At 45.6% G+C, this 26478-nt stretch overlaps 1 protein-coding gene across 6 annotated transcripts in view; it reads left to right on the top strand.

Annotated features, from left to right (window-relative positions):
- MYOCD (myocardin) overlaps positions 1 to 25892 on the top strand; it is an 87650-nt gene extending 61758 nt beyond the window's left edge. For 4 of the 6 annotated variants that reach the window (XM_065910096.1, XM_065910099.1, XM_065910101.1 and 1 more), the window contains 7 exons: positions 3258 to 3502; positions 4470 to 4623; positions 8192 to 9133; positions 11873 to 12016; positions 13449 to 13577; positions 16624 to 16681; positions 19868 to 25892. In XM_065910096.1, the coding sequence (XP_065766168.1) occupies positions 3258 to 3502; positions 4470 to 4623; positions 8192 to 9133; positions 11873 to 12016; positions 13449 to 13577; positions 16624 to 16681; positions 19868 to 20439 (2244 nt within the window). In that variant the 3' untranslated portion in view covers positions 20440 to 25892. The remainder of the gene's footprint in view (positions 1 to 3257; positions 3503 to 4469; positions 4624 to 8191; positions 9134 to 11872; positions 12017 to 13448; positions 13578 to 16623; positions 16682 to 19867) is intronic. The other 2 variants (XM_065910098.1, XM_065910097.1) reach the window with 2 other exon arrangements.
- Positions 25893 to 26478: the final 586 nt, after the last annotated feature.

Raw genomic sequence — 26478 nt, 5'->3', positions numbered from 1 at the left:
TCAGTGTTAAAGTAATGGCCCTGCCACCCCCTCCACTGCGTATACACAAAAGTCGTTTTCTTTTTTTTTTAATTTTATTTGTTTATTTATGGCTGTGCCGGTCATCACCGCTGATGGGCTTTTCTCTAGTTGCAGAGAGTGGGAACTACTCTCTAGTTGCAGTGTGTGGGCTTCTCATTGCGGTGGCTTCTCCTGTTGCAGAGCACAGGCTCTAGGGCGCTCGGGCTTCAGTAGTTGCAGCACGCGGGCTCAGTAGTTGTGACTCATAGGCTCTGGAGAACAGGCTCAACAGCTGTGGCCCTCGGACTTAGTTGCTGTGGGATCTTCCTGGATCAGGGATCGAACCCATGTTTCCTGCACTGGCAGCCAGATTATTTACCACGGAACCGCCAGGGAAGCCCACAAAACTAGTTTTCATGTTCTGAACGGATGGCAGGCATTTCATTCGCAGGAAAGCTCCCCAGACTGCGGTGGCTTAAACCCAGCCTACAATCCACTCTTCCCTGGTGGCTCAGCTGGTAAAGAATCCACCCACCAACGCGGGAGACACCAGGAGACCTAGGTTCAATCCCTGGGTTGGGAAGGTTCCCTGGAGAAGGGAACCCACTCCAGTGTTCTGACCTGGAGAATGCCTGGACTTGTTCGTGGAGTCACAAAGAGTCGGACATGACTGAGCGACTTTCACTTCACAATCCACTCAGCTCAACAGCTTTGAAATTATGCGGCTATTGGTGAATTTTGTTCATTACAGGTGGAGGGAGGAGACATATTGACTTGGGAGCATATTAACATGATTCAGTGATTTCCACCATTGGGAGCAGAGAGAAATTGTATTAATATTAATACATAAGTGTTTAAATTTTGCCTAAAGCAAATGAGTTGGAAAAGACCCTGATGCTGGGAGAGATTGAAGGCAGGAGGAGAAGGGGACGACTTAGGGTGAGATGTTTGGATGGCATCACTGATTCGATAGACATGAGTTTGAGTAAGCTCCGAGAGTTGGTGATGGACAGGGAGGCCTTGCGTGCTGCAGTCCATGGGGTCGCAAAGAGTCAGACGCAACTGAGCGACTGAACTTAGCTGAATGCAAATGAGCCGAGCCTTCAGCCTCTTCGTACTAAGAAAGTGTAGTAATAGTCCTGAGAAAGGACAATCAGTTTCAATGAAGAGTCTTGTCAAAAATATGGAACTATAATACAGTTACAAATGTGCTTCTCATGTGGCGCTAGTGGTTAAAAAAAAAAAACCCGCCTGCTCATGAAGGAGATGTAAGGGATGCGGGTTTGATTCCTGGGTTGGGAAGATCCACCCACTCCAGCATTCTTGCCTGGGGAATCCCATGGACAGAGAAGCCTGGCGGGCTCCAGTTCACGGGTTTGTATGGAGTCAAACATGACTGAGCAAATGAGCGCAGCCCATGTAAAAGTTTCAGTGATTCAGAGTTTCGTGGGTTCAGTGATCTGTGCTCCTCACTATCCGGAGAAAATGGTCCGATTTACAATACCTTTTTTTTTTTTTTAAATATTATTTTATTAGTTGGAGGCCAATCACTTTACAACATTTCAGTGGGTTTTGTCATACATTGGCATGAATCAGCCATGCAGAGAGTCTCTGTGATAATAAGGCAACAAATAGAAGATGACTGAGCCCCTGATTTAGTTGCTTTAGACACAAGGCTGCAGCTTCCCCAGACAAGCAGGTCCTAGGAGGACTGGGAGCAGAGCAGAGCTGAGTGCAGGAGCTCGGGGGAAACTCTCCCAAGAACAAGGCTGACTCATTACCTGGAGCACTAACCCATCGATGAATGAGCAGGGAGGAGGACTCCCGGCCTATAGGAATCCTTGAGCTAAGTGTACAAGAAGAAGCCTTCCTGAGAAAACACACACACAAAAGGCTTTGGTGGACGGGCACGCTGAGTCAGAGAAAAGCAAATCCAATAGGTCACCTTCACATGTGTGTTTTGTAGTTAAAATGGGAAAGCTGCCCGGTGACAACCTGCCTGCTGGCTATTCAGGAGCTCCCTCTTCTGGACATTGCTGGTACCACACCTTCCCCCGCCAGCTTGTCCTCAGATCAAGACCCTTCCATCATCACATCCCTGTTCATTTCAATCTTCTGTAACACAATCTGGGATTGGAAATTTTTTTTTTTAACTGACTGAAATACACACCTACTGCTTCTCAATCTCTGGAGGTCTTTGGATTTCAGGAACAGGTTATAAATATAATCACACTGTACTTTGAAATCTTATTGTTTCAACAATATGCTTTACCATCCTCCCATTGGTTACTGAGATCAAAAGTAGAGAATATTTTACCCAACTTGCAGGTCGGGGTCATTGAGATGTGGTAAAGTTGGATACTATACCACGTTCAAAAACGTGTCTTTACTTCCAGGCCTCTGTCCTTAACTTTTTTCAAGGGTCCAAACCGTACACCATGATTGGTAACTTCTGGAAAGGTCTCAGTGGGTGACTTGTCCTTCCTATAGTCAGTGAAGAATCTTTAGTTCAGAGGGTGTCACTTCCTGATCTTATATCAGTATTTGGTGGGAAGGGGAATTGATTTAGAAGCAACAAGAATCCACCTTTTGGGTTTTTAGAGACAGCCTTAATTTCATCTTCTTTCATGTTATTAATAAGTCAGCTCACGAGGAGCTTCCCTAAAGATGATGACACGTATACAGATGAAAGAACCTTCTTGGGACCTCCCTGGTGGTGCGATGGTTAGGACTTCCCCTTTCAGTGCAGGGAGTGTGGATTTGATCCCTGGTTGGGCAGCAAAGATCCCACATGCTTCACGACCAAAAAACCAAAAGAGAAACAACAGCGCAACAGATTCAATGAAGACTTTAAAAATGGTCCATGTCAAACTTTTTTTTCTTTAAAAAAAGAACCTTCTTATGAATCTAACCCGAGAACAGAATGTCGTCTTCACTAGTCATCAGATTTAGGTTTTAGGTTAGGAAGCTGGCCTCACTGACACATAGACTTACCTCTCTGTTCTGGGAAGGAGGTTCCCCGAAGCCACTTCTAAGACTCAAGACTTCCTGCCTAAGGAGTGTCCGTCCTTTGCGTTGTATTTGCATGGATTTGTTTGTTAGGTACCTTAACATCCCGGATCTCTTGTACCTCTTGTCTTTGTGTGTCGGGGGCTCAAAAACATCCATCAGATAAAATCTAGAGATAATATTCCTGATGCCAAACTGTTCCCATCCACCACCTAAAAGCACATGCCGTCTCTCCACCCGCTTTGCAGTCCAAGTCCTTGAGCGACAGCAAGAACCGCCACAAAAAGCCCAAGGACCCCAAGCCAAAGGTGAAGAAGCTCAAATACCACCAGTACATCCCCCCGGACCAGAAGGCGGAGAAGTCCCCTCCGCCCATGGACTCCGCCTACGCCCGGCTGCTCCAGCAGCAGCAGCTCTTCCTGCAGCTGCAGATCCTCAGCCAGCAGCAGCAGCACCGCTTCAGCTACCCCGGGCTGCACGCAGCTCCACTCAAGTAAGTCAGGCAAGCCCAGGGGGTGGGAGCGCGGGCACCGGGGATGGAGGCTGGCTGTGGCTTCTCCATCAGAGGCCCCAGCGGGTCCCACACCACACCACGTCCTGATGGTCGACTCACCCAGTCTTCCCCATACCACCAGACACCTCTCTGACACCAGCTGGGGTGGGGCGGGGGGGGGGGGGGGTCCCACAGCTCAATTCAGTTCTGATGCCCCAGAGATGGTGTTGGATCTGTCTCACAGCTTGGGGCTTAGTCCCCCAAGACTGGCCCCTCACCCTCCAGACACCAGTCACGAGTCCAAGTTGTCACCTGTCCTTCTGACAGACCAGCTATCGACTGGACGTTCCAATAACCTCTTTCTTGGGTTCCAATTAATTTGCTAGAGTTACTCACAGAACTCAGAGAAACATTTTACTTAATAGACTACTGGTCTGTTGTAAAAGCACATAGCTCCTCATGGGAACAGCCAGATACAAGAGAAGCTCGGGGCAGGGTACATGGGAGTCAGGCAGAGCATCCATGTCCCTCCAGATATACCACTCTCCCCAAATTTCCACCTACTACAAAACCCGGAAGCTCTCTGAACCCCGTTCTTTTGGGTTTTTAATAGAGGCTTCGTTACATTATTGAATAGATCATTGGCCATTGGGAATCAACTCAAGCTCCAGCTTTTTCTCTTCCCTAGAGGTCAGGGGTGGGACTGAAAACTCCAACTCTCTGATCACATGGTTCAGTCTCCAGGCCACCAGCCTCCGCGCTTACCTGGCTTCCAACAGTCACCTCATTAGGATAACAAAAGACAGCCTTGTTCTCAGGACTTAGGAAACCCCCAGGGTTTTAGGAGCTGTGCCAGAAACCAGGATGAAGACCAAATATATACATTTCCTATTATAAATCACACTGTCATATCCCCATACATAAATTTGACTGTATTTTCAGTACCTCTTCTGTGTTTGTTTTGCAGGGAACCAAATGAGCAGATGGCCAGAAATCCAAACGCTGCTTCAGCACCGCTGAGCAGTACCCCTTTGTCTCCTGCCAAAAACAGCTTTTCTGGACAAACTGGTGTCTCTTCTCTCAAGCCAGGCCCACTCCCATCCAACCTAGATGATCTGAAGGTATAGGGTTTGGCACTATTTTGGTTTTTTAAAACAAATATTTTTAAAATATTTATATGTTTATTTGGCCGTGCCGGGCCGGGCCTTGGTTGCAGCATGCAGGATCTTTAGTTGCAGAGTGTGGGACCTAGTCCCCTGAGCAGGGATGGAGTCCAGGTCCCCTGCGTTGGGAGCACAGAATCTCAGCCACTGGGCCATCAGGGAAGGCCTGCCGTCGGTGGCTCAGCCGTGTGCGACGCTTTGTGACCCCACGGACTGCAGCACGCCAGGGTTTCCTGTCCTTCACCATCTCCCAGAGTTTGCTCAAACTCACGTCCATTGAGTTGGTGATGCCATCCAACCATCTCATCCTCTGCTGCCCCCTTCTCCTCCTGCCCTCAACCTTTCCCAGCATCAGGGTCTTTTCCAATAAGTTGGCTCTTCACATCCGGTGGCCAAAGTATTAGAGTTTCATCTCCAGCATCAGTCCTTCCAGTGAATATTCAGGGTTGATTTTCTTTAAGGCTGGGTGGTTTGACTTAAAAATTCATCAACAGTTAAAACACCAGTGAGTGTATGAAAGAGGTGAATACAAATCTTTGTGCCAAGCAAGCCTACACAGCATAATAGTCTGAAATTTAAAGTAAACTGGACTGAACAAGTATTCATTTTATTTTAGAATATGAGCTGCATTATTTAATAATGTAGTTTAAATTATTCAGTGCCAGAGCAGATTCTAAAAATAAATGTAGAACTCATTAATTTTAAGTAATTCTAAATTAAAACAATAATGAGTTGCCATTTTTCCACTTTTTCAAACCAGTGAATATAAAAGAAAATGGTACAACAACGCTAGCCAGGCTAGGGGGCTGAGAGCATATTTTATTGCTTGTGATACTGTAAGTAATTGCAATCCTTTTTAAGATGATTTTTAAAATAACTCTTAAGGTAGTATATATTCACTACTGAAATATGATAGTGTAAGAAAAAGTATTTCAAAAGACAATTGACTCAGAGATTCTATAGTATTTCCTTCTAGACTTAAAATATTTGTGAATGTGTTTGGTTTTAAAATAATTATGTGAGTATACACTTCTGGCATGCTTTTCTATTTTATTTATCATGGACTTTTTCGTAACTTTTAATATTCAGTAAGGTTTTTCTTTTTAGTACTGGCATATCATTTCTCCACCTCATTGACCTCCAACTATTGGACTTTTGCTTCCAAATTTTTGCTATTAAAAGTATAATTCATGTGCACATTTAATTTCTCTAATTATCTCCCCAGGCTGAATACACAGGAGTGGAACGCTTGAACCTAAACGCATGACTATTTTTGAAAGCTCTTAGTCCATGTTGCCACATTCCTGTCCTGAATGTTTGTGCCAATCTATTCCCAGAAGGAGTGTGTTAGGGCAACACTCCTCAAGCCGGCATGTGCGCTGGCCCACCTGGGGCTCGTGGTCAAATGCAGATTCTGACTCGATAGGTGTGGTGAGGGCCCTGAGAGTCTGCATTTCTATCATAAGCTCCCAGATGCTGTCTGATGCTGCTTCTGACTCGATAGGTGTGGCGAGGGCCCTGAGAGTCTGCATTTCCATCATAAGCTCCCAGATGCTGTCTGATGCTGCTGGGCCCATGGCCACGCTCAGAATAGCAAGGTTTAAAAAGCTTTTTTTTTTATTCTTAACATTTTTATACAGTTATTTTTGCTGCTACTTCACTGACACAAAGTGTTATTATTCATTTCTTTGTCCATCTGGTGAACACAAAGCTATGAACACAAAGCTATGTATGTGTTTCTTGGAATACTAGCTGGTACACAGATGTTTATAGGTCATTTTTCTTTTAGTTTTTTTAAGGATTTTTTTTTTTTTTGATGTGGACCTTTTTTCAGGTCTTTATTGAATTTGTTACAATATTGCTTGTTTTATCTTTTGGTGTTTTGGCCACAAGGCATGTGGAATCAGCTCCCCAACCAGGAATCGAACCCACACCTCTTGCATTGAAAGGTGAAGTCTTAACCAATGGACTGCTAGGGAAGTCCCCATTTTCTTTTAATTTTATCTTTTGTTTGTGAAGGGTTAGATCATGTCCATAACCCAGTTTTAGTTTGGGTGTCAATATTTTCCTTTGGATATACTGAGCTTACTAACTCTTTTGCCCTGCAGTTTTTTTTTGTTTTTTTTTTTAATGAGATGGCTATTTGGATTTTCTCCCAGTATTTTTGACTTATAGTTTTCAGTTTTGTGGTCAGTATTTTTATTATCAGCCTCTTAGCTTTGAGACTCAAAAAGACCTTTTTGTACAAAATGTCACAAGAATATCTCCCTACCGATTTCTGGCTGTTGTATGGAATTATTAACACTTAGGTATTTGATTACAAAAGTAATATGCTGATGAGGGCTATTTTAGAAATACAGATAAAGAGAACTGTTGTTAGAATTTTAGCTTATTTTTATCCAGATGTTTTCATGTGCAAGCAGAGGTTTTGATATATATATACATATACACATATTTATAGGCTTCCCTGGTGGCTCAGTGGTAAAGACTCCACCTGCCAACACATGAAACACGAGTTTGATCCCTGGGTCGGGAAGATCCCCTGGAGAAGGAAATGGCAACCCACTCCAGTATTCTTGCCTGGGAGATCCCATGGACAGAGGAGCCTGGTCCTACAGTCCACGGGGTCGGAAAGAGTTGGACTGAGGTGACTAACACAACAGCAACAAACATTTATATATATATATAAATGTGGGGTTAAAATAAATATATGTGAATCCACATAATAATAAAGCGAGCACCTTCCACCAACAATTGTGAGGCACTACTCCAAGTCCTTTACAAGTCCTAAGCCATTTTCATCCCCACAAAAATGTGTAAGAGAGCTACTGTCACCCATTTCACAGAGCGATCACTGAGCTGAGAGAAGGCGGGGCCAGGATTTGAACTGATGGTCTCATCTCCGCGCACACTCTTCTCTCACTATAGGACTGTTATCCAGCCAGTCACTAAAATTAGGACATTCATGGTAACACAGAACCGCGGTGCTCAAAGCCTGGTCCTAGCACCGATAGCATCCTCCGGGAACTTGTTTAAGACCCGGATTCTCAGTGCCCAACCCAGACCTGCTGAATCAGGAACCCCACGGGGGGCATGGCTCTGCTCTGATGCTCTTGCCGGGTGTGGGGAAGATGGGGTGAGCAGGATGCTCACCAAGGGCACAGAGGTCCTGGCATGTCAGGCTGTCCTGTGTTGTTGGTTAAGGGTTGATCTCTAAACCCAGGCAGGTACCAGCTTTCTCACCTGTTAAGTGGGGGCAAGGACCAGGAGGGGGGTTGCAAAGCAGTAGACCAGATGACCCCTGTGGTTCATCTGAGCTGGATGTTTCTGTAATCTGAGACTGTGAAAACATGGTGTATGATTTTTTTTTCAAATCATTAAAAATGTGCAAGATGATATCAAAATCGGAAACAAATACGGGGACATGTTAGATTCCATTTGTGACATCTTAAAGCTGCCGTAACAATACTTTAGGGAAAAAACTGATTGTCACTAACCAGCACTAACGCCAGTCTGGCTCCTTCAGGTCTCTGAGTTAAGACAACAGCTTCGAATACGAGGTTTGCCCGTGTCTGGTACCAAGACGGCCCTCATGGACCGACTCCGGCCCTTCCAGGACTGCTCTGGGAACCCTGCGCCCAACTTCGGTGACATCACGACGGTCACCTTTCCGGTGACGCCCAGCAACGCGCTGCCCAGTTACCAGTCCTCCCCCTCCACCGGCGCCCTGTCCAACGGCTTCTACCACTTCGGCAGCACTAGCTCCAGCCCCCCGATCTCGCCCGCCTCGTCTGACCTGTCGGTGGCGGGGTCCCTGCCGGACACCTTCAACGACGCCTCCCCATCCTTCGGCCTGCATCCCTCCCCGGTCCCCGCGTGCGCCGAGGAAACCCTCATGGGCAGTCTGAACGGCGGCTCCATGCTTCCGGAGCTGGACGGGCTAGACTCGGAGAAGGACAAGATGCTGGTGGAGAAGCAGAAGGTGATCAACGAGCTCACCTGGAAGCTCCAGCAGGAACAGAGGCAGGTGGAGGAGCTGAGGCTGCAGCTGCAGCAGCACAAGAGGAGCGGCTGTCCCGACAAGAAGCCGCCGCCCTTCCCGGCCGCCCCCATCAAGCAGGAGGACGCCGTGTCCAGCTGTCCTTTCTCATCCCGGCAAACGGCCGTGAAAAGACAGAGCGCCGGCTCGGAGGGCCAGCCGCCGCCGCCTCGCGAAGACGCTCAGCTCCTGCCCCTGGGGAGCACTCACTGTTCAGAGCCCTCGGGTCCGACCAACGCACTGTCCTCCACATTCCTCAGCCCGCAGTGCTCACCGCAGCATTCGCCCCTCGGGGCTGTGAAAAGCCCGCAGCACATCAGTTTGCCCCCGTCGCCGAACAACCATTACTTCCTTCCCGCGTCATCAGGCGCCCAAGGAGAAGAACACAGGGTCTCCTCACCTGTCGGCGGCCAGGTGTGCACTGCGCAGGTAAGAACTGGCCCCCTGCTCTTCCTGAAAGTGCAATGCAAATTTGCAACTGCTAACTAGCTGACCTTGGAACTTTGCATGGGGAAGGTTTGCTAAAAGTCTAATAGTAACTCCTGAGCACCACGATCCACAAGCCTTTATGGTTGGACAAACTCATGAGACAAGGATGGCAAACTTGTGCTGTAAAGAGCTAGATGATAATTGTTATTTCTTTGTGGAATGTACAGTCTTTGTCATGGCCACTCAGCTCTATCCCTGGAACCCAGAAGCAGCCGTAGACAACATGGTAAATGAATGCACATGGCTGTTCCAATAAAACTTCATTTATAAAAACAAGCTGGGGTCCAGATTTGGCTTATGGCTGTTCCCAGGACTCCTCCTTGTCAAGCTTTATTGTAGGCTAAACTAACTCATCAAGAGGGCCAAAGGGAAAGTTATCAGACCTTACTGTTCTCCCTGAGTAGTGGTCTGTAAAGTGCAAATATTTACCTACTGTGTGCCAGGCTGTGTTCTAGTCTCTGGGGATTAATGTTGAGTTAGCCAGACAAAAATCCCTATTCTCATAGGGAGATAGACAGTAAAGAAAAGATCTAAGTAAAGTGTTTAATATATTAGAAGATGAAACATCTTACAGAGAAAAAGCAGACAAGGGAGATGAGAAGTTTGAAAGTCTAAATGGAAGGGCCAGGGACATTTGAAGAGGGTAAAGGAGAAAAACTTGTAAGTGTTTGGGGTGAAGCCATTATAAGCAAAGGAGGAACAGCAAGTGCAAGGGCCCTATTCTAGGAACTTGTGTGGGATAGTCCAGGATCAGAAAGAAGCTGGTGTAGCTGGAGCAGAATGAGGCGAGTCGTAGGGATGGCTCAGAAGAATATCTGATTCAAAGACTAGACCAAGGGGACCATCCAAGACTTCCTCTGTCCATGAAACCAAAAAATTATTAGAAAACTCTAAGCCTCTTTGAGAAAGAAAATTACGAAGGTTCTGAAATCTATGTTATTAGGAAGGGAATAGGAAGAAAAATTAATTGGATCCCTGCCATGTGCCAGGTATTAAGGGGCATGTACAGGACTTCCCTTGTGGTCCAGGGGCTAAGACTCCATGCTGCCAGTGCAGGGGGCCTGGGTTTGATCCCTGGTCAGTGAACTAGATGCCACAAGTTGCAACTACAAATCCCCTATGCCACAACTAACACTGAAGATCTCATGTGCTGAAACTAATACCCAGAGCAACAAAGTCAATCTATCAATAAGTCAAAAAAATAGCAATAAGATCTTTTAAAAAAATCACAATGTATTTTTTAAAAGAGGTATGTTTGTGAGCAACTCATTAATTGTCAAAACAACCTTGAGTGAGTGAGTGAGTGAAGTCGCTCAGTCGTGTCTGACTCCTTGCAACCCTATGAACTACAGCCTACCATGCTCCTCCATCCATGGGATTCTCCAGGCAGGAGTACTGGAGTGGGTTGCCATTTCCTTCTCCAGAGGATCTTCCGGACCCAGGGATCCAACCTGGGTCTCCCACATAGTAGGCAGACGCTTTACCGTCTAAGCCACCAGGGTGGTCCTTATGAATTCCAAAATAGCCTTACGAATTCCAATTTGTTATTCTTCACTACTGAGGAAAATAAGGCCCAGGGAGGTGAAGCCAGGTGCCCAGGGCCACAACAACCAAGGATTATCTGATACTATTAATAAAATGTATGCCTCTTTCACGTTGAATATTCTCTATCCTGGGAGTATGAGGCGGGGTAATGCAGATACATTTTTATGAACCCACCAGAGCAGCACATTCACATGAAGGATGCTCACTCCTGAGTCAGCCCTCTGGGAGGAGCTGAAATTTAGCATGATTCTCATCCTCATTGACAACAGGTGTCAATGTGGTGTCCTTGGCATCAAAGGTAAAAGTAGCTCTTGAAATACCTCTGGACCAGAAGGTGCTCAAGTGAAGGATACAGGGGAACCACCACTTGTACAGTAATTGATGGCTTACATAGCACTCTTGGAAGACATGAATGATTCCATGACAAGAAATAAATAAATAAAAAGACAAAGAGCAATATCGGATAACATCACTGAGCGGCATGGTGTTAAATGCTACACAGAGCCTTAGGGGAGTGGGTATCAACCATGAAGGGCTAGAAGAGTCTGCGAGGACTTGCAAAGGCATTGGACTTCAGAAGAGGAGCTGGAAGAGGAGAATCTGGAAAAGGTCATTCCATGTGATAAAAGCATAAGCAAAATGTACAAGCTGTGGCTGGATGAGCAGAATTTAAACTCGCAGAGGGCTTCCCTGGTGGCCCAGTGGTAAAGAATCTACCTATAATACAGGAGACGAGAGTTTGATCCCTGGGTTGGAAAGATCCCCTGGAGAAGGCCATGACAACCCACTCCAGTATTCTTGCCTGGAGACGCCCATGCACAGAGGAGTCTGGTGGGCCACAGTCCACAGGGTCGTAAAGAATCAGACCTGACTGAAGCAACTGAACATGCACACAGGCAAGCTCCCAGAGGGAAATGAATAATGCTTGACCGTGGAGCATTTTGAAGACTCACCCTGGTTAGATGTGGGGACCCTCCACTGTAGATGTGTGGAAACCATGGAGTGTTTGTGAGCAGGAGGTGAAATGTCCAAAGCTGGATTTGAGACTTTGGTGCTGGAATTTAGGGAGGTTTGGAAAGATAAGACACCAGGGCAGGGACCAGCCATCTCATTTGTCCTTCTTCCTCTCCGCAGAACTCAGGGGCACACGAGGGCCACCCTCCAAGCTTCTCTCCCCAGCCTCCCAGCCTGCACCCCCCTTTCTCTGGAACCGCGGCAGACAGCAGTCATGGTGCCGGGGGCAAACATTCTCCCAAAAGCCCAGGTGTGCAGCAAAAGGTAGGCGCCTGGGGAAAGGTTTAAGCTGGGAGTCAGCTTGGCCTCTTCTCTCTCTGGGGCCCCTCTCCTCCCCGTGTTGAGGTTCAAACAGAAAGAAATGACGTTTTGGATAGAAACAAGTCTACTTGAAAAGGACAGAAATGGGTGTACGGATATAAGTGAGAGTACTCCAAGGCATCATTTCCAGGGTTCATCCCAGAAATTATGACAACTAAAATGGCCTTGGCAGGTTTGCAAAAGAGCGTGGTAAACAGACCAAGTTCAGTGAAGTTGAAGACAGGAGTCAGGGCACATAGGGAAAAAAATGTGGAGGATGAGAGAAATAGTGGATCCTCGGAAATGAATGGAGAGTTGCAGAAATTTGGAGTTGTTGTGTAAAAGGGAGGAGACGACACATGTCAGCAGGCGGGAGAATCAGAGAGGTAAAAGATGCAAGATGTGGGGAATGCAAGGATCTGTGGGAAGGTAGTCAAAAAGGAGGCAGACTTTTATGTAGCAGCCTGGATGGGAAGGGGGCTTGGGAGAGAATGGATACATGTATATGTATGGCTGAGTCCCTTCACTATTCACCTGAAACTATCGCCGCATTGTTTGTTAAAGAGCTATACCCCAATACAAAATAAAAAGTTCAAAAAAATTAAATAAAATTAGTCTTAAAAAAAAAAAAGGTGGCAGACATGAGTTGGCCATGACACAAAAGTGCTGCGTGCCACAGGGCAGGGCATCCTTGGGGATGGAGACTCTCTAATGTCCCGAGTACCCTCACAGAACACACTCACAGCACGCAGCGCTGGCTTATGAAGAGACACTCCAGCAATATATGCACATACACTCACTTAGGAATGAAATGGGCTTCCCTGGTGGCTCAGATGGTAAAGAATCTGCCATCAATCCAAGAGACCTGGATTCGATCCCTGGTTTGGCGAGATCCCCTGGAGAAGGGGGAATCCAGTATTCTCGCCTGGGAAATCCCATGGACAGAAGAGCCTGGAGGGCAACAGTCCATGGGGTGCAAAGAGCTGAATATGATTGAGCAGCTAACGCTTTCATTTAGGAACAACACAGGCTGAGAGGTAAATTACTGTGGAAATGCCTGGGTTGATGGAGCTCTTTGTGTTGGACTGGATAGACACTTTGCTTCGTTTTCTTTTCTCATCTCGCTTTCTCCCAACAGACAGGGTGCACCTTAGAGAATGGGAATGAATTTCTGAGGCTCCCATCCTGAGATGCCTCCAGCATCTCATCCATAGTGATGTGCCCTATTGTTGATATATATCTGTAACATCTCTGTGATATATATTTAAGCCCCAGCTCTTTTTTTTCCTTTTAATCAATTTTTTTCTACAGTTGAGTCTATAGTTTCTAAAACAGGAGCTATATACAATGTCTGATGCATGGATTGATCGTCTTTCTCTGCATTTTACTCATGCAGATGGTGGGTCTGCACTCTTCTGATAAGGCAGGGCCAAAGTTTCCAATTCTGTCCCCAACATTTTCCAAGTCCACTTCCACGGTTTCAGAAATAACCCAGCCGCCATCCTACGAAGATGCAGTGAAGCAGGTAAGCGCACGATTTGATCTTCATGGAAGAACAGACTGATTCACTGCATGTTGTTTTATATGACATGGCTTCACGTGTGTAGATTCTGTTGTCTCCCCCTCTGGAACAAGCAGACTGTCCAGATGCTCACTGTGAAGAAGCGTGGAGTGTGTAGAGACACAGTGTGAGGCAGAGAGAGGAGGTTAACTTAGCACCCAAATGCCCAGACTTGGTGCCAGCTGCCATTGCCACAAACCCTGGTCAAGAATTCAACTTCTCTTCTATGAAATGAAGACGATATCTACTGGATAAGGGTTCTGGATGACATAGTATTGATCGAATTGTCCTGACACAAGATATGTACTCAAATATTAACACATGAGAGTAATTGCTGGGGTAACTGTTTCTAAGGTTCTTCCTCGCTTCAAAACTCAGTGATCCCAGGGACTGAGGTCCATGTATGCCGTTGGCCTCCTCATTCCCATCCCCTGGTATCTGTAAGCATCAAATGGCTCCTTTGTGGTTTCAAAAGAAAAGAAGAGGGCCAGGCAAAGTGGACTCCCACAGACAGAGTTTACTTAACTCAGATGAGCCAGAAGGGAAGGTGTGTTCACTACAAGTACAACGGGGAGCCAGAGGAACATGAGCCACATCCTCAGCACCCAAATGGGAGGCAGATCCAAGTCACTTCATTTCTTATTTTCTTTTTTTGGGTCCTTTCTTCTTGGTGAGCCAAAGGTTTGTCGATTTTGTTCACTGTTTGAAAGAACCAGCTCTTGGATTTATTGATTATTTTTTCTATTGTTATATCATCTCTATCTTATGTAATTCCTCTCTGATCTTTAATGTCCTTCATTCTTCTGAGTTTAGGTTTTGTTTGCTCTTTTCCTAAATGTTTTTTTCCCCAGCCCCCTTCCTTAGTTGCTTTTTTTTTTTTTGGCCACACTGCACGGCATGAGAGATCTGATTCCCCAGCCAGGGACAGGACCCACACCCTCTGTATTGGGAGTGCAGTCTCAACCACTGGACCACCAGGGAAGTCCCTCTAACTGTTTTAGATGATAGGTTAGGTTGTTCATTTGAGATTCTCCTTATTTTATTGAGGAATTTCAGTATCCCTATGAACTACCTCTTAAGAACTGTTTTCGCTGCATCCCATAGATTTTGCATGCTTGTGTTTTTATTGACATTTGTCTCTCAGTTCAGTTCAGTCTCTCAGTCGTGTCGGACTCTTTTCAACCCCACGGACTGCAACACGCCAGGCTTCCCTGTCTATCACCAACTCCTGGAGCTTGCTCAAACTCATGTCCATCAAGTCGGTGATGCTATCCAACCATGTCATCCTGTGTTGCCTTCTTCTCCTTCTGCCTTCAATCTTTCCCAGCATTAGGGTCTTTTCCAATGAGTTCCTTTCATCAAGTGGCCAAAGTATTGGAGTTTCAGCTTCAGCATCAGTCCTTCCAATGAATATTTAGGACTGATTTCCTTTAGGATGGACTGGTTGGATCTCCTTGCTGTCCAAGGGACTCTCAAGAGTCTTCTCCAGCACCACAGTTCAAAAGCATCAATTCTTCAATGCTCAGCTTTTCTTTATAGTCCAACTTTTAGACTAAGACCAACTTTTCTATGTCTCTAGGTATCTTTTAATTTCTTCTTTGAATTAATCACTGACCAATTCATGTTTTAGTAGCATGTTGTTTAGCCTCCACATAAGCATTTTTTTCCATTGCTTTTTCTCTGATTAATTTCTATTTTCATGCTGTTGTGATCAGAAAAGATGCTTGATTGTTGAGGCTTATTTTGTGTCTTAGCCAAGTCACTTCAAAGTGATAAAAATGGCCATACTACTTATATATTAAGGTGCCCATCTCCTGGAATGGAAACTTTTCAAATCACTGAATTTACTCTGAACAACTCTGGGCTAGGGATCATTCTGCCTCCTTTCCCCCCTTCTCTTGTTGTGTCAGATTGTTTTATTTAGTGTTTTCCTGTCCAAAAATACATGCTACCAAAACCTTTAGCCAGCCTATAGTCTGTATTCACGAAGGCCAAAAGGTGGAACCAACCCAAGTGTTCATTGAAGGATGAATGGATAAATGAAATATGTATTCTATACATACAATGAATATTGTGCCTGCATGCTAAGTTGCTTCAGTCATGTCTGACTCTGTGCAATCTCGTAGACCATACCCCGCCAGCCTCCTCTGTCCATGGGATTCTCCAGGCAAGAATACTAGAGTGGGGTACCATGCCCTCCTCCAGGGGATCTTCCCCATCCAGGGATTGAGCCCCAGTCCCTTATAGTCTCCTGCATTGCCAGGTGGGTTCTTTATCACTAGGACCACCTGGGAAGCCCCACAATGAATATTACTCAGAATTAATAAGGAAGGAGATTCTGACCGCTGCTGCAACATGGATGAATCTTGAAGACATTATACTAAGTAAAATAAGCCAGCTATAAAGGGAAAGATACTGTGAAAGTGAAAGTCGTGTCTGACTCTCTGCGACCCCGTCGTGGTCTATACAGTCCATGGAATGTTCCAGGCCAGAATACTGGAGTGGGTAGCCTATCCCTTCTCCAGCAGATCTTCCCGACCCAAGAATCAAACCGGGGTGTCCTGCATTGCAGGCTGATTCTTTACCAACTGAGCTATTAGGAAAGCCTGAAAGATACTGTATCAGCCTACTTATATGAGATACCAAGCGTCATCAAATCCACAGCGACAGAAAACAGAACAGTGGCGTCCAGGACCTGTAGGGAGGAGGGGATGGGGAGTTAGTGTTTAATGGGGTCAGAGTTTCAGTTTTGCAAGATGAAAAAGTTCCAGAGCTGAACAGTGGTGCCAGTTGCACAACCACATGAATGAACTTAATGCCTTTGCACACTATACTCTGAAATGGTTAAGATGGTAAATTTTTATGTTGTTTGCAGTTTACCACAATTAAGAAAAAAAACACTGCTAACCAAACCTAATCCAAAAACCTGTCATACTGCTTCCGATGATTTCCTACAGAAGCAGTCGCTACGTTTTAATTTCTCTGTTCTCCTTTGGTTAATTGGCAACAGCAAATGACCCGGAGCCAGCAGATGGATGAACTCCTGGATGTCCTCATTGAAAGTGGAGGTAAGATATCAGGGTGTTCTGCCCCTGTGTGCGCTCCAGGGTGTGGACTCTCAGGGCCGAGGTCAGATGCTCATTGTGAGTTGGACCAAAGAGCCATGTCGGGGTGGAGCGTCCCTGCCTCTGAGCCTCCTGTCCATGTTTGGAGCAGATAAAAGAAGTCCTAGAGGGTGATCTCTCATCACCATTGTTCCATTGTCCTCAGAAAACTTTTCAGCAGTCGTTTTAACAGTTTTCATCTTTCAACTTGGTCCTTGTTTTCCTAAATGTTTTTCCTGCTAAACCATTTCCCCTTACTGTTCTAATCCCAATGTCCCTCTCTTCTTAATTATGAGAAGAAGGAAGCAGGTAAAGCAAGTCTACTCAAAATGAATCTCCCACCGATGGGCCCTTCAGGTTCACACATCATTCAAGCAGTGACAGTGATCAGTGTGTTCTTTTTTTGCCTCCTTTTAAGTCATTCATTTATTTCTTTCTAAACAGTTACATAGTTGTGCCTAAAATTTGAAAGCACACAAGTGACTATGATCATGTAAGGAGAATGTGTGGATAAAAAGAAAAGACTCCATATTGGAGACCTTAAGTTGTTGCTGTTGTTCAGTCCCTAAGTCGTGTCCAGCTCTTTGCTACCCCATGGACTACAGCACGCCAAGCTTCCTTGTCCTTCAGTATCTCCTAGAGTTTGCTCAAACTCATGACCATTGAGTCAGTGATGCCATCCAACCATCTCATCCTCTATCATTCCCTTCTCTTCCTACCTTCAATCTTTCACAGCATCAAGGTCTTTGCCAATGAGTCAGCTCTTTGCATCAGGTGACTAAAGTACTAGAGCTTCGGCATCAGTCCCTCCAATGAGTATTCAGGGTTGATTCCCTTTAGGATTGGTTTGATCTCCTTGCTGTCCAGGGGACTCTCAAGAGTCTTCTCCAGCACCATAGTTGAAAAGCATCAATTCTTCAGTGCTGAGCGCTTAAGTGACAGCATTGAAAGTTTCAGAGAGAAAGTGGCCAGGCATCGGACTAGGTCCATCCCTGAACTAGGCAAAGTCTGCACCTTTAGGGGGTTTGCTGTCTGGCAAGATAGATGGTCGCCATGCAAGGAAACAGGCAGTTCCTCCCTTGTAACAAGAGGGAAGAAGAAAAACATGGGCACAGGTGTCTGTATCGTTGTTAAGTTTCGTGATGGAAAGATGAGCAGGTTCCTCTCAGACACCATTATATTTTATATTTGAACTTTTTATTTTGCATTGGGGTATAACCGATTAACAACATCGTGAAAGTTTCAGGTGAGCAGCAAAGGGACTCAGCCATGGATATACATGTATCCATTCTCCCCCAAATTCCCCTCCCATCTTGGCTGCCAGACGATAACACTGATCAGAGTTCCCTGTGCTATATTGTAGGTCCTTGATTATCCAGTTTAAATATAGCAGTGAAGACACCCTTATGTTTTTAATGAAGTATGTGGCAAGGTCTGCAAACAGGGTGTGGGAGTGGAACCTGGAGAATTCCAGGAAAGAAGAACAGTGATGAATTGATCACAAGAAACAACAGTAGGATCACCCTCTCTCTGTGCCTGAGTTCATGCGTGCAAAGTCGCTTCAGTTGTGTCTGACTCTGCGACCCTATGGACTGTAGCCCGCCAGGCTCCTCCAAGGGACCTTCCCGACCTAGGGATTCAACCTGCGTCTTTTACATCTCCTGCGTCTTTTACATCTTACAACTGCAGGATGGCCGGTTCTTTACTACTAGCAGGTTCTTTACCACCAGCACCACCTGGGAAGCCCCCTACTCAGCAGTATTAAGTGCCGACTATAGGCTTGAGAAGGAAATGGCAACCCACTCCAGTATTCTTGCCTGGAGAAACCCATGGACAGAGGAGCCTGGTACGCTGCAGTCCATGGGGTCGCAATGAGTCGGACATGACTGAGCGACTTCACTTTCACTTTATAGGCTTGACATCATTAATTTAAAAATGAACTTGGCAACTTCATTGTGCGATTTTTTTCTGAAAAGTCCCGCCAATCCTGGAAGGGCTCAGAGAAAACAGATGGTCAGATTCATCCAGGTGTGGGGTTTTGCCAAGGGGGTAGGGTGATGGAAGAAAAGGGCAGGGGGATTGAGGATATATGTGAGAGTAATTAGAGTGGTGGATTAAGAGTACAGACTGCACAAGGAAAGAAGTGAAAGCCAGGAAGTTGCCTGGTGGTCCAGTGCTTATGATGCTGTGCTTCCCCTGCAAGGAAGGCAGGTTCGATCTCTGGTTCAGGGAACTAAGATCCTGCATGTCGTGTGTAGTGGCCAAAATAAATAAATAACTGAAAACCAGAAGAAGCTGTTGGATGGTGACAAAATCATGGAGTCAGTAGACTGGGGTGACTCAAAATGGCTGAGAATTTGTTGTCAGAGGGTCCTTACAAAGTGAACTTGAGGAGTGGGAGGTGATGGACAGGGAGTTGGAAATGGTGAATGAAACTGAACTTTCAGAGGATGCAGTGTTTGGGGCCACAAGATCCAGGGTGTGTCCAGCAGAGTGGCGATGGCAGCATCACTTGCACGGAGCAGGATGGGGTGTCAGGGAACGGAGAGGCCCTCTGGACAGCAAGTCGCCTCCGGGATGCTGAAGTCACGGAGAATGACAAGAGTTGAAGTGGAAGATAGGCAGTGAGCTGGGGAGTAGTTTTTGATGGATGAGGAGGAGGGACCAGGAGACAGGGGTGTGGGTGGGGGGACACTGAGAGCAGGATGACCTTCCAAACCACTGAGGAGTTATAATAAGGAGGAGGAGTAACGATCAGACAATGGTGGCAGGAAAGGGCCTGATGACTCATCTTCTGGCTGGCAGCAAGAGCCCCCAGTGAGGGTATAGTGAGGACGCAGTGTCTTCAGGGGCAGCCAGGTGACAGTGAGGAGCAGGTAAAAGCACCTGCTTTGAGCGTCTGATAATCGCAGAGTGGAGTTTCCAGCAAGAGAGGGTTTGGGGAGAGACCCAAGGGAAGGACTTGTATAGAGTGGTTTAGGGGTGAGACTGGGTGAAGAGCCATGACCCAAGAAGCATGGTCATCTCCTTCTGTAAGTCATTCATTCATTCCAAAGATTCATTCAAGTTTGAATGTATCTTTGGTCGATCTTTAAATGATCACGATCGATCAGAAGCGATTGAACAATTCCCGTTGTGTTTTACCAACAGAAATGCCCGCTGACGCCAGAGAGGAGCATTCATGTCTTCACAGAGTCCCAAAGATCCCCGGGTCTTCTAGAAGCCCCACTGGTGCCCTCCCCAAGTCCTCGGCAGCCTTTGAACCGGCGTCCGCAGGAGGCCAACTCTCCTTTGATCACTTCGGTGCTGACAGCGATGAGCACCTGGAAGTCTTATTAAATTCCCAGAGTCCCTTGGGGAAGGTGAGCGACACCGCCCTTCTGAAAATCGGGAGTGAGGAGCCCCCTTTCGACGGGATGATGGATGGATTCTCAGGGAAGGCTGCGGAAGACCTCTTCAATGCACACGAGATCCTGCCGGGCCCCCTGTCCCCCATGCAGACTCAGTTTTCACCCTCCTCTGTGGACAGCAGTGGGCTGCCCTTAAGCTTCACAGAATCTCCTTGGGAAAGCATGGAGTGGCTGGACCTCACGCCGCCCAGCTCGACCCCAAGCTTCAGCTCCCTATCTACCGGGGGCCCCAGCATCTTCAACATTGATTTCCTGGATGTCACGGATCTCAATCTGAATTCCCCCATGGACCTCCACTTACAGCAGTGGTAAACACCTGATGAAGTGCTAAGGAAGGCCAAGAGGAATCCCATCGGGGAAAGCACATGACCACAAATATTTACTCTCCCAAAGAAGGAGGAGCTAGAAGAGGAGGAGAGGAAGAAGAGGAAGGAGGAAGAAGGAGAGGAGGAGCTGGAGAGAATGAAAAACAAGCATGGAGACTTCTGTGACGACCAGAAAGAACAAACAGGAGTCTTTTTTTTAATAGATGGATAGTGTAATTTTTGCCAACATTCAGTGACTGTTATTGATTTCAGCAATGCTTTCAAAATTATGTTTTCTCAGATCAAAAATGCAAAAAAAATTTTTCTTCCAATGCCTTTCAAACACGAACCTTTTTTTCTAGCTTGTATTTTTTTTCAGGCACTGTTGGGGCATAATCTCACTTTGTAAGTTTTCTCATGAATTTGTTACTCTTACCATGGAAAGAAGTTGTAAGCTCTCTGGGGAACACACAGAAGCCAGTCCTTCAAAGGTGATGGAAGTCGTACCCCTGAAGGCTGCTTCTCCTGTCTCCATCACCCACCTTTCAAAATAGAGGTCAGGCCCAGTGTCAGGTTCTTAAGGCAGAACAGAGGGACAGGACCAATCCATTCCCAGGGAAGTGAAGTGAACTCAGTATCCCTTGGCCACAAAGCCACCCCCTACAGTGACCCCAATCCTGTACCCACGACTCCATGTGATCACTGAAAACAACTGACCTACCTTTGGCCCAAAGAACCCCACCTGAAATTTCCCTTTCTTTTAACCAGTGGCCGGATCACTGTCACTGTCTCCATGGTGATGTGTGTGCTCGGCGCTCGGTTGGTTGTGTCCGACTCTTTGCGATGCTCTGGGTTGTAGCCCGCCAGGCTCCTCTGTCGGTGGGATTTCCCAGGCAAGAGTACTGGAGTGGGTTGCCATGTCCTCCTCCATGGGATCTTCCCCACCCAGGGATTGAATTCGGGTCTCCTGCACTGGCAGGTGGATTCTTTACCACTGAGCCACCTGGGAATCCCCGCCATGGTGTTGAGCACTGTGAAACAGGAGAGAACCCTGAAGCAAGAGAGAGACAAAGCCTCCTTTAGTGTCAAAGGCTAGAGACGACCACGTAAGCAAATCAGAAGTATCTCTCTGGTCTCAAGAAACTGTCAGACAGCACGAAAGAACATCATTTCACGTATGATGGGAATAAACACAGTAGGTTGCTATTCATATAACAGGGTGATTATTTATGGACGTTTGGCTTCTCTATTTTCTTATTGGAAGGAGGGGTTCACTTCCATTATCTTTCTCCCACTCTATACTTTCCTTTCAAATTCTCCATCCTTTCTCTCCCCTCTTTTGAAGATCTCCCTTTCTCTGCTCCAACATTGGGAGAAGAGGATTTCATCCATTTACCAGCTGTCCTACTGCTAATAAAACCATACGTTAAAAAGCTGAAAGTCAAGGTTCTCCTGGGTAACTCATTCTCCATCTGCATAATAACTTGCTGTAAAAGGAAGTCAAAAGAAAGAAATCGAAGGAAAGAAACCAGTGATTCCATCCACAGTCATGAAGCTACCCCCATTTGGTTGGCAGTCACTGATTTGGGTTGCTCTGGGGAAAACCGGAACTCGTTATGTTGTAAAGGTAAATACAAAGTATAGTTCCAAGGAAAGAGTATTTTAGGTCTGCATTTCTGAAAGAAAACACAATCGCACGTCGAAAGGATGGAAGGAATAAAAGATGATGGCCTCCTGTGCATTCCTCGCCACTTCCCCTGCTTTTGCTGGGAATTGAAAACTTAAATTGCAGAATCGTCTCTAAGGCTCACTGTGGTTCTAATGCACGGATTCATAGTGTTGCATGCTGTAGAAGGTAGCTCTCGCTGTTTTTATTTTTTATTTAAATCACTAAGGCACTGTTTTCTTCTTTTGTAAAAAACAAATTGTTCACTGTGCACTTATGGAGAAAATAACCAAACATGTTGTGATTTTAGAAGTTCTCTTTTTGAAAAAAAAAAAAGATTTAGAAGTCATTCCATTGTTAACCTGTTAACATGTGTGAACACAGAGTGTTTTTGGTGATTGCTACTCTGAAAGCTGCCAAATCTTACTGGGAGGCGGGGAGGGGAGGAGGGGAATATCTATATTATATATGTATATGTATATATATATATACACACACACATATGCATGTGTGTATAGATATATACATATGTATATGCATGTGTGTCTATAGGTATGTGTGGATATGTGTATACATATATACACATCCATATGTACATATACATACACATGTGTGTATGTGTGTGTATCTTCAAGGCAGTGCAACGGAGTTCTATACCAAAAGCCTTTAAGCCTCCATCTGCTGTGAAGTGATCTTGGCCTTTCTCACTGCGCATTCCCGATTCATCACCCAGACTGCAAGTTGCTTCGACGTATGACTCATGGCTCCAGCCCAGTGACGCACAGCCGGCTGCTCACGATGAACAAGCCCATCTCGACAGCGACTGTGATGTGAAGAGCCAGGGAGCATTCACCTTTGGTCACTGGAAAGGTACCGCCTCCTCTCACAGAGAGCAGCGGTGGAAGGCGACCGTCGTTTTACATTCCTTCATCGGCCTTGTGCTTTAAAAGAGCCACACGGTACATTTTCCACTTTGCTTTGATGTCTGTCATCAAAACCAAAGATCCTGAGGGGAAAATTGCCATCTCTTCTTTGATGATGAAGCTATGGGGAAGGAAACCTTCCTGACACATTCCTCACCTTTGTGTGTTCCTCAGACGTTGACATTTTGGGGGGGGGGGATCTTGACAAAGCTCGCTGGTCAGTCCGCTTCTCATGTGCCAAGTTGTGTGAATTTTTTAATCTTATTTTTATTCCCCTTCCTTTGGAAAACAACCTCACAGCAATCTCTGAGACTCTGGTTTGAGTGTCAATTATTTTTTCCCTTTGGGTATTTCTGTCTGAAGGGCTAGACTTGGCTAGGAGGCCCCTGTCTTTATGAGACTATGCATTTTCATTGGGATATTTTTAGGCTATTATCTGGCACTGACATATATGCCTCACAGTTAACGAAAGATATTTGCTGCTACAAACCGGCACACAACCCGGAGCAGACTCCAGGATCATTGCTTTCAACCTCCACCCACAACCCCCACCCACCATCTTCACGCTCTCTTTCCTTAGATCAGATGTGAGATTTGAAAGATAAAACTGAGGATAATTGGGAAAAGGTTGATGAAGCTGGTTGCTCCCTGACCATCTGTGTTAATTTATATTTCCTATAAGGGATTTTTTTTTTAAGTTCTTTTAAACTCTTAATTGTGTCTTCTATTCTGGGGACAAATTGGGCATGACTAAAAGATGTACAGAGACTTAAGAAGATGGCCACGGTCAAGTTTCTTAAGGCTCTTAGAGCCTGAAATTGACCACATGTGTCCTCTCAAGGTCCCCAGCACTACCCTGTGGTAAAGCTGACCTGCAGACATTTGCAGCTGCTCCCAACTCTGGTGCAGTCCTGTGGGTTCACCCTTATCCCACGGATTCAGGAAGCTCCTCTGTCCTTCCATTAAGCCTGTGCTCAGTAGAAGCCCTGCTTCTAACAGTGTTATTGAGATGATACACATTCTACTAGAAGGAAAGGAGGAGGAAGGGGGAAAGGAAAGAAGGAAGGAAGGAAAGAAGGAGGAAAGGAAGGAAGGTCAGGTCACAGCCGCTCAGTTCGGCTGAGACATTATGTTATGTAAAAGAAATCGAAAAGCTTGGACTGAGAAATCATTCTCTCCATGAAGTGATCGCCCTGGCAGATAAGGAAAGCAGGAGGGTGTTCAGTTGAACAATCAAGAGTCTGTGAACTGGTGGCCTTTGCCATCCAGAAACATTTTTTTCCAATCTGAACAAAAGAGGGGGGGGGGGGCGGAATCAAAAACCTACCCCAAGCATTCAAGACAGTCTTTTCTAAAGACCTCTTGAAGAGGTTTCTATCATCTCTTCTAGAAACCAGTGCTGGTTTGACCGAAAATTCCTGCATCAGATTTACTCATCCAGCAGATAATAACTTGATGTCTTACCTGTGCAGAGCACATCCCCTGTCCCAGATGTCCAGTACCACGTGGACTCTGCACAGATGGTTCCCATCTTGAGGGACTGGGAGGTTGCAAGAACCCTGCTAATTTCCAAGTCTTCCAACCGGAATCCCTTTACCTTTGATGACAAGGGGGTCTTCGTTTTCCCAAAGGGGAGGTGGCTTTTTAGCTAAAACCTACACCCATGCTGACATTTTTTTTTTCTTCTGTGATCAAACAGCAGCATCATATGACTTAGATGTCTTTCTACCACTTAAAACATCTGTTTGAGCTTTTAGGGTTTGTCTTCATTGCCAGATACAGAAACATTTGGCAAATCAGAGAAGTATAAAGGAAACTTATTATTATTTTGTCCTGTGCCTTCATCTTGATCTTCAGAACAAGCTCTCTGGACAAAAGGGACACTTAGAGGGTACAGTGTCCATGGAGAGCCTCTATCTTTTAGGGAAAAAAAGCTGCAGGATTGTGAGGGCAGCTTGACCCCCATTCAGGGCTTGTCTGTGGTCAACAGATGCACCAAGTTTGCTGTCAGCTATGAGAGAACTCAGAGTGAAAGAGTCTGGAGTCTTAAGTTTTCTCATAAATCCAGTAGAAACCAGCAGGGCGGTTAAGATGAGGAAACTCAACTAGTGCTTTATTAGATGATATTACTAGACACACAACAAGACAGTCCTATAAGCTAGAGAGCTGCTCAGCGTGGTGAGGAGCTGGGTTTGATTCTGGAATCCACATTTTCAGAGGAGCCCTGGCTAGTGTGAGACTATGCATTAGGAAATGACTTTAAGACCGGAAGAGATCCGAGAAAAATTTCTCTATTACCTCCCAGGGAAATTGCTATAGACTCATTGGGTTTGATAACATGAAGAAGTTCCCTTCTGATGGTAGGAGTTGGTGGAATCTAAGTTTCTAGAATTCTATGGATTAAGACAAACTCCTGGTGGTCTCTTGTGCTTACTTCACTCACCTTTGGCCTTGTGAGCTCCCTGTGTGTGCTTTAACAGCTCCAGAGGGTTTTGGGGAGAAGGTCATAGAATGATGGGGATCCTGGAGGCTGCTGTAATGTTTTCCAATGGAAGGGAAGCCACACTGCTCCCCAGAGTTCTCTCCAACGTGCCTGCAGCGAGGAAAGAGGGCAGTGCACAGCTGGGTGCTTGAAATCCTGCCTCCTGGAAACACAAAAAGGCACTTTGCAAAGAAATCCAAAGAGCCAGCATATGTTCTCTGCAGGGACCCCGTGTGGTGGAGCTTTCATGTCGGGCTCCTTCGCTCAACTATACATAACTAGGAAGAAATGTGGGTGACCAGGAAGAGAAAAGAAGCAATGGCTAAATACCAAAGTTGGCATGTGTTCTTTTTTAAAAAATATATGTATATTTTTAAATAAAATGTTTATTTTAGAGAGAGATGAAAACTTTTTTTCTTGACTCTTCAATGTACCAGGCATTGTGCTGTTATTTTGTAAAATCCCCACAGTGGTACCATGAAACAGTATCACGATCACCCCCAGTTTACAGATGAAGAAACTGAGTCCAGAAAGGCTGAGTTAATCACTTAAGGTTACACATCTGAAACCTGGCAGAACCAGGGATCACACTGTACTTATCTGCAGTGCTTCTGATCTCATACACTGTACATCTCACCCACACTAATCAAATGAGGACATTAGTGAGCCTACAATTATGTATATGCTATTAAAATACATGCAGTAAATTGTGAATTAGTTTGATAAATCACTGGTGCCTTCCTTATTCTACAGATGTAAGAGCTTTAAGGGAAATTCAACATACTGAATTCAGTACAGAAAAAATGATGGAGTGATGGTAGGGGTTGGAGTGAAAGTAGTAACTTAAGATTCCTTAATAAACCAGCCAAGTAGTTGGTGACTCAACTAAGAAAAACAGCTGTCAGAATAGAGACTAAGGTAGTTTTGAAACATGTTAATAGAATGGAAAGTATGGGACTTGATCATGGGATGGGA

Source organism: Muntiacus reevesi, chromosome 18, assembly GCF_963930625.1.
Source record: "Muntiacus reevesi chromosome 18, mMunRee1.1, whole genome shotgun sequence".
NCBI classification, from domain to species: domain Eukaryota; kingdom Metazoa; phylum Chordata; class Mammalia; order Artiodactyla; family Cervidae; genus Muntiacus; species Muntiacus reevesi.
Note: the sequence above shows the minus strand (reverse complement) of the source record. Positions and strands in the feature narration are given on the sequence as shown.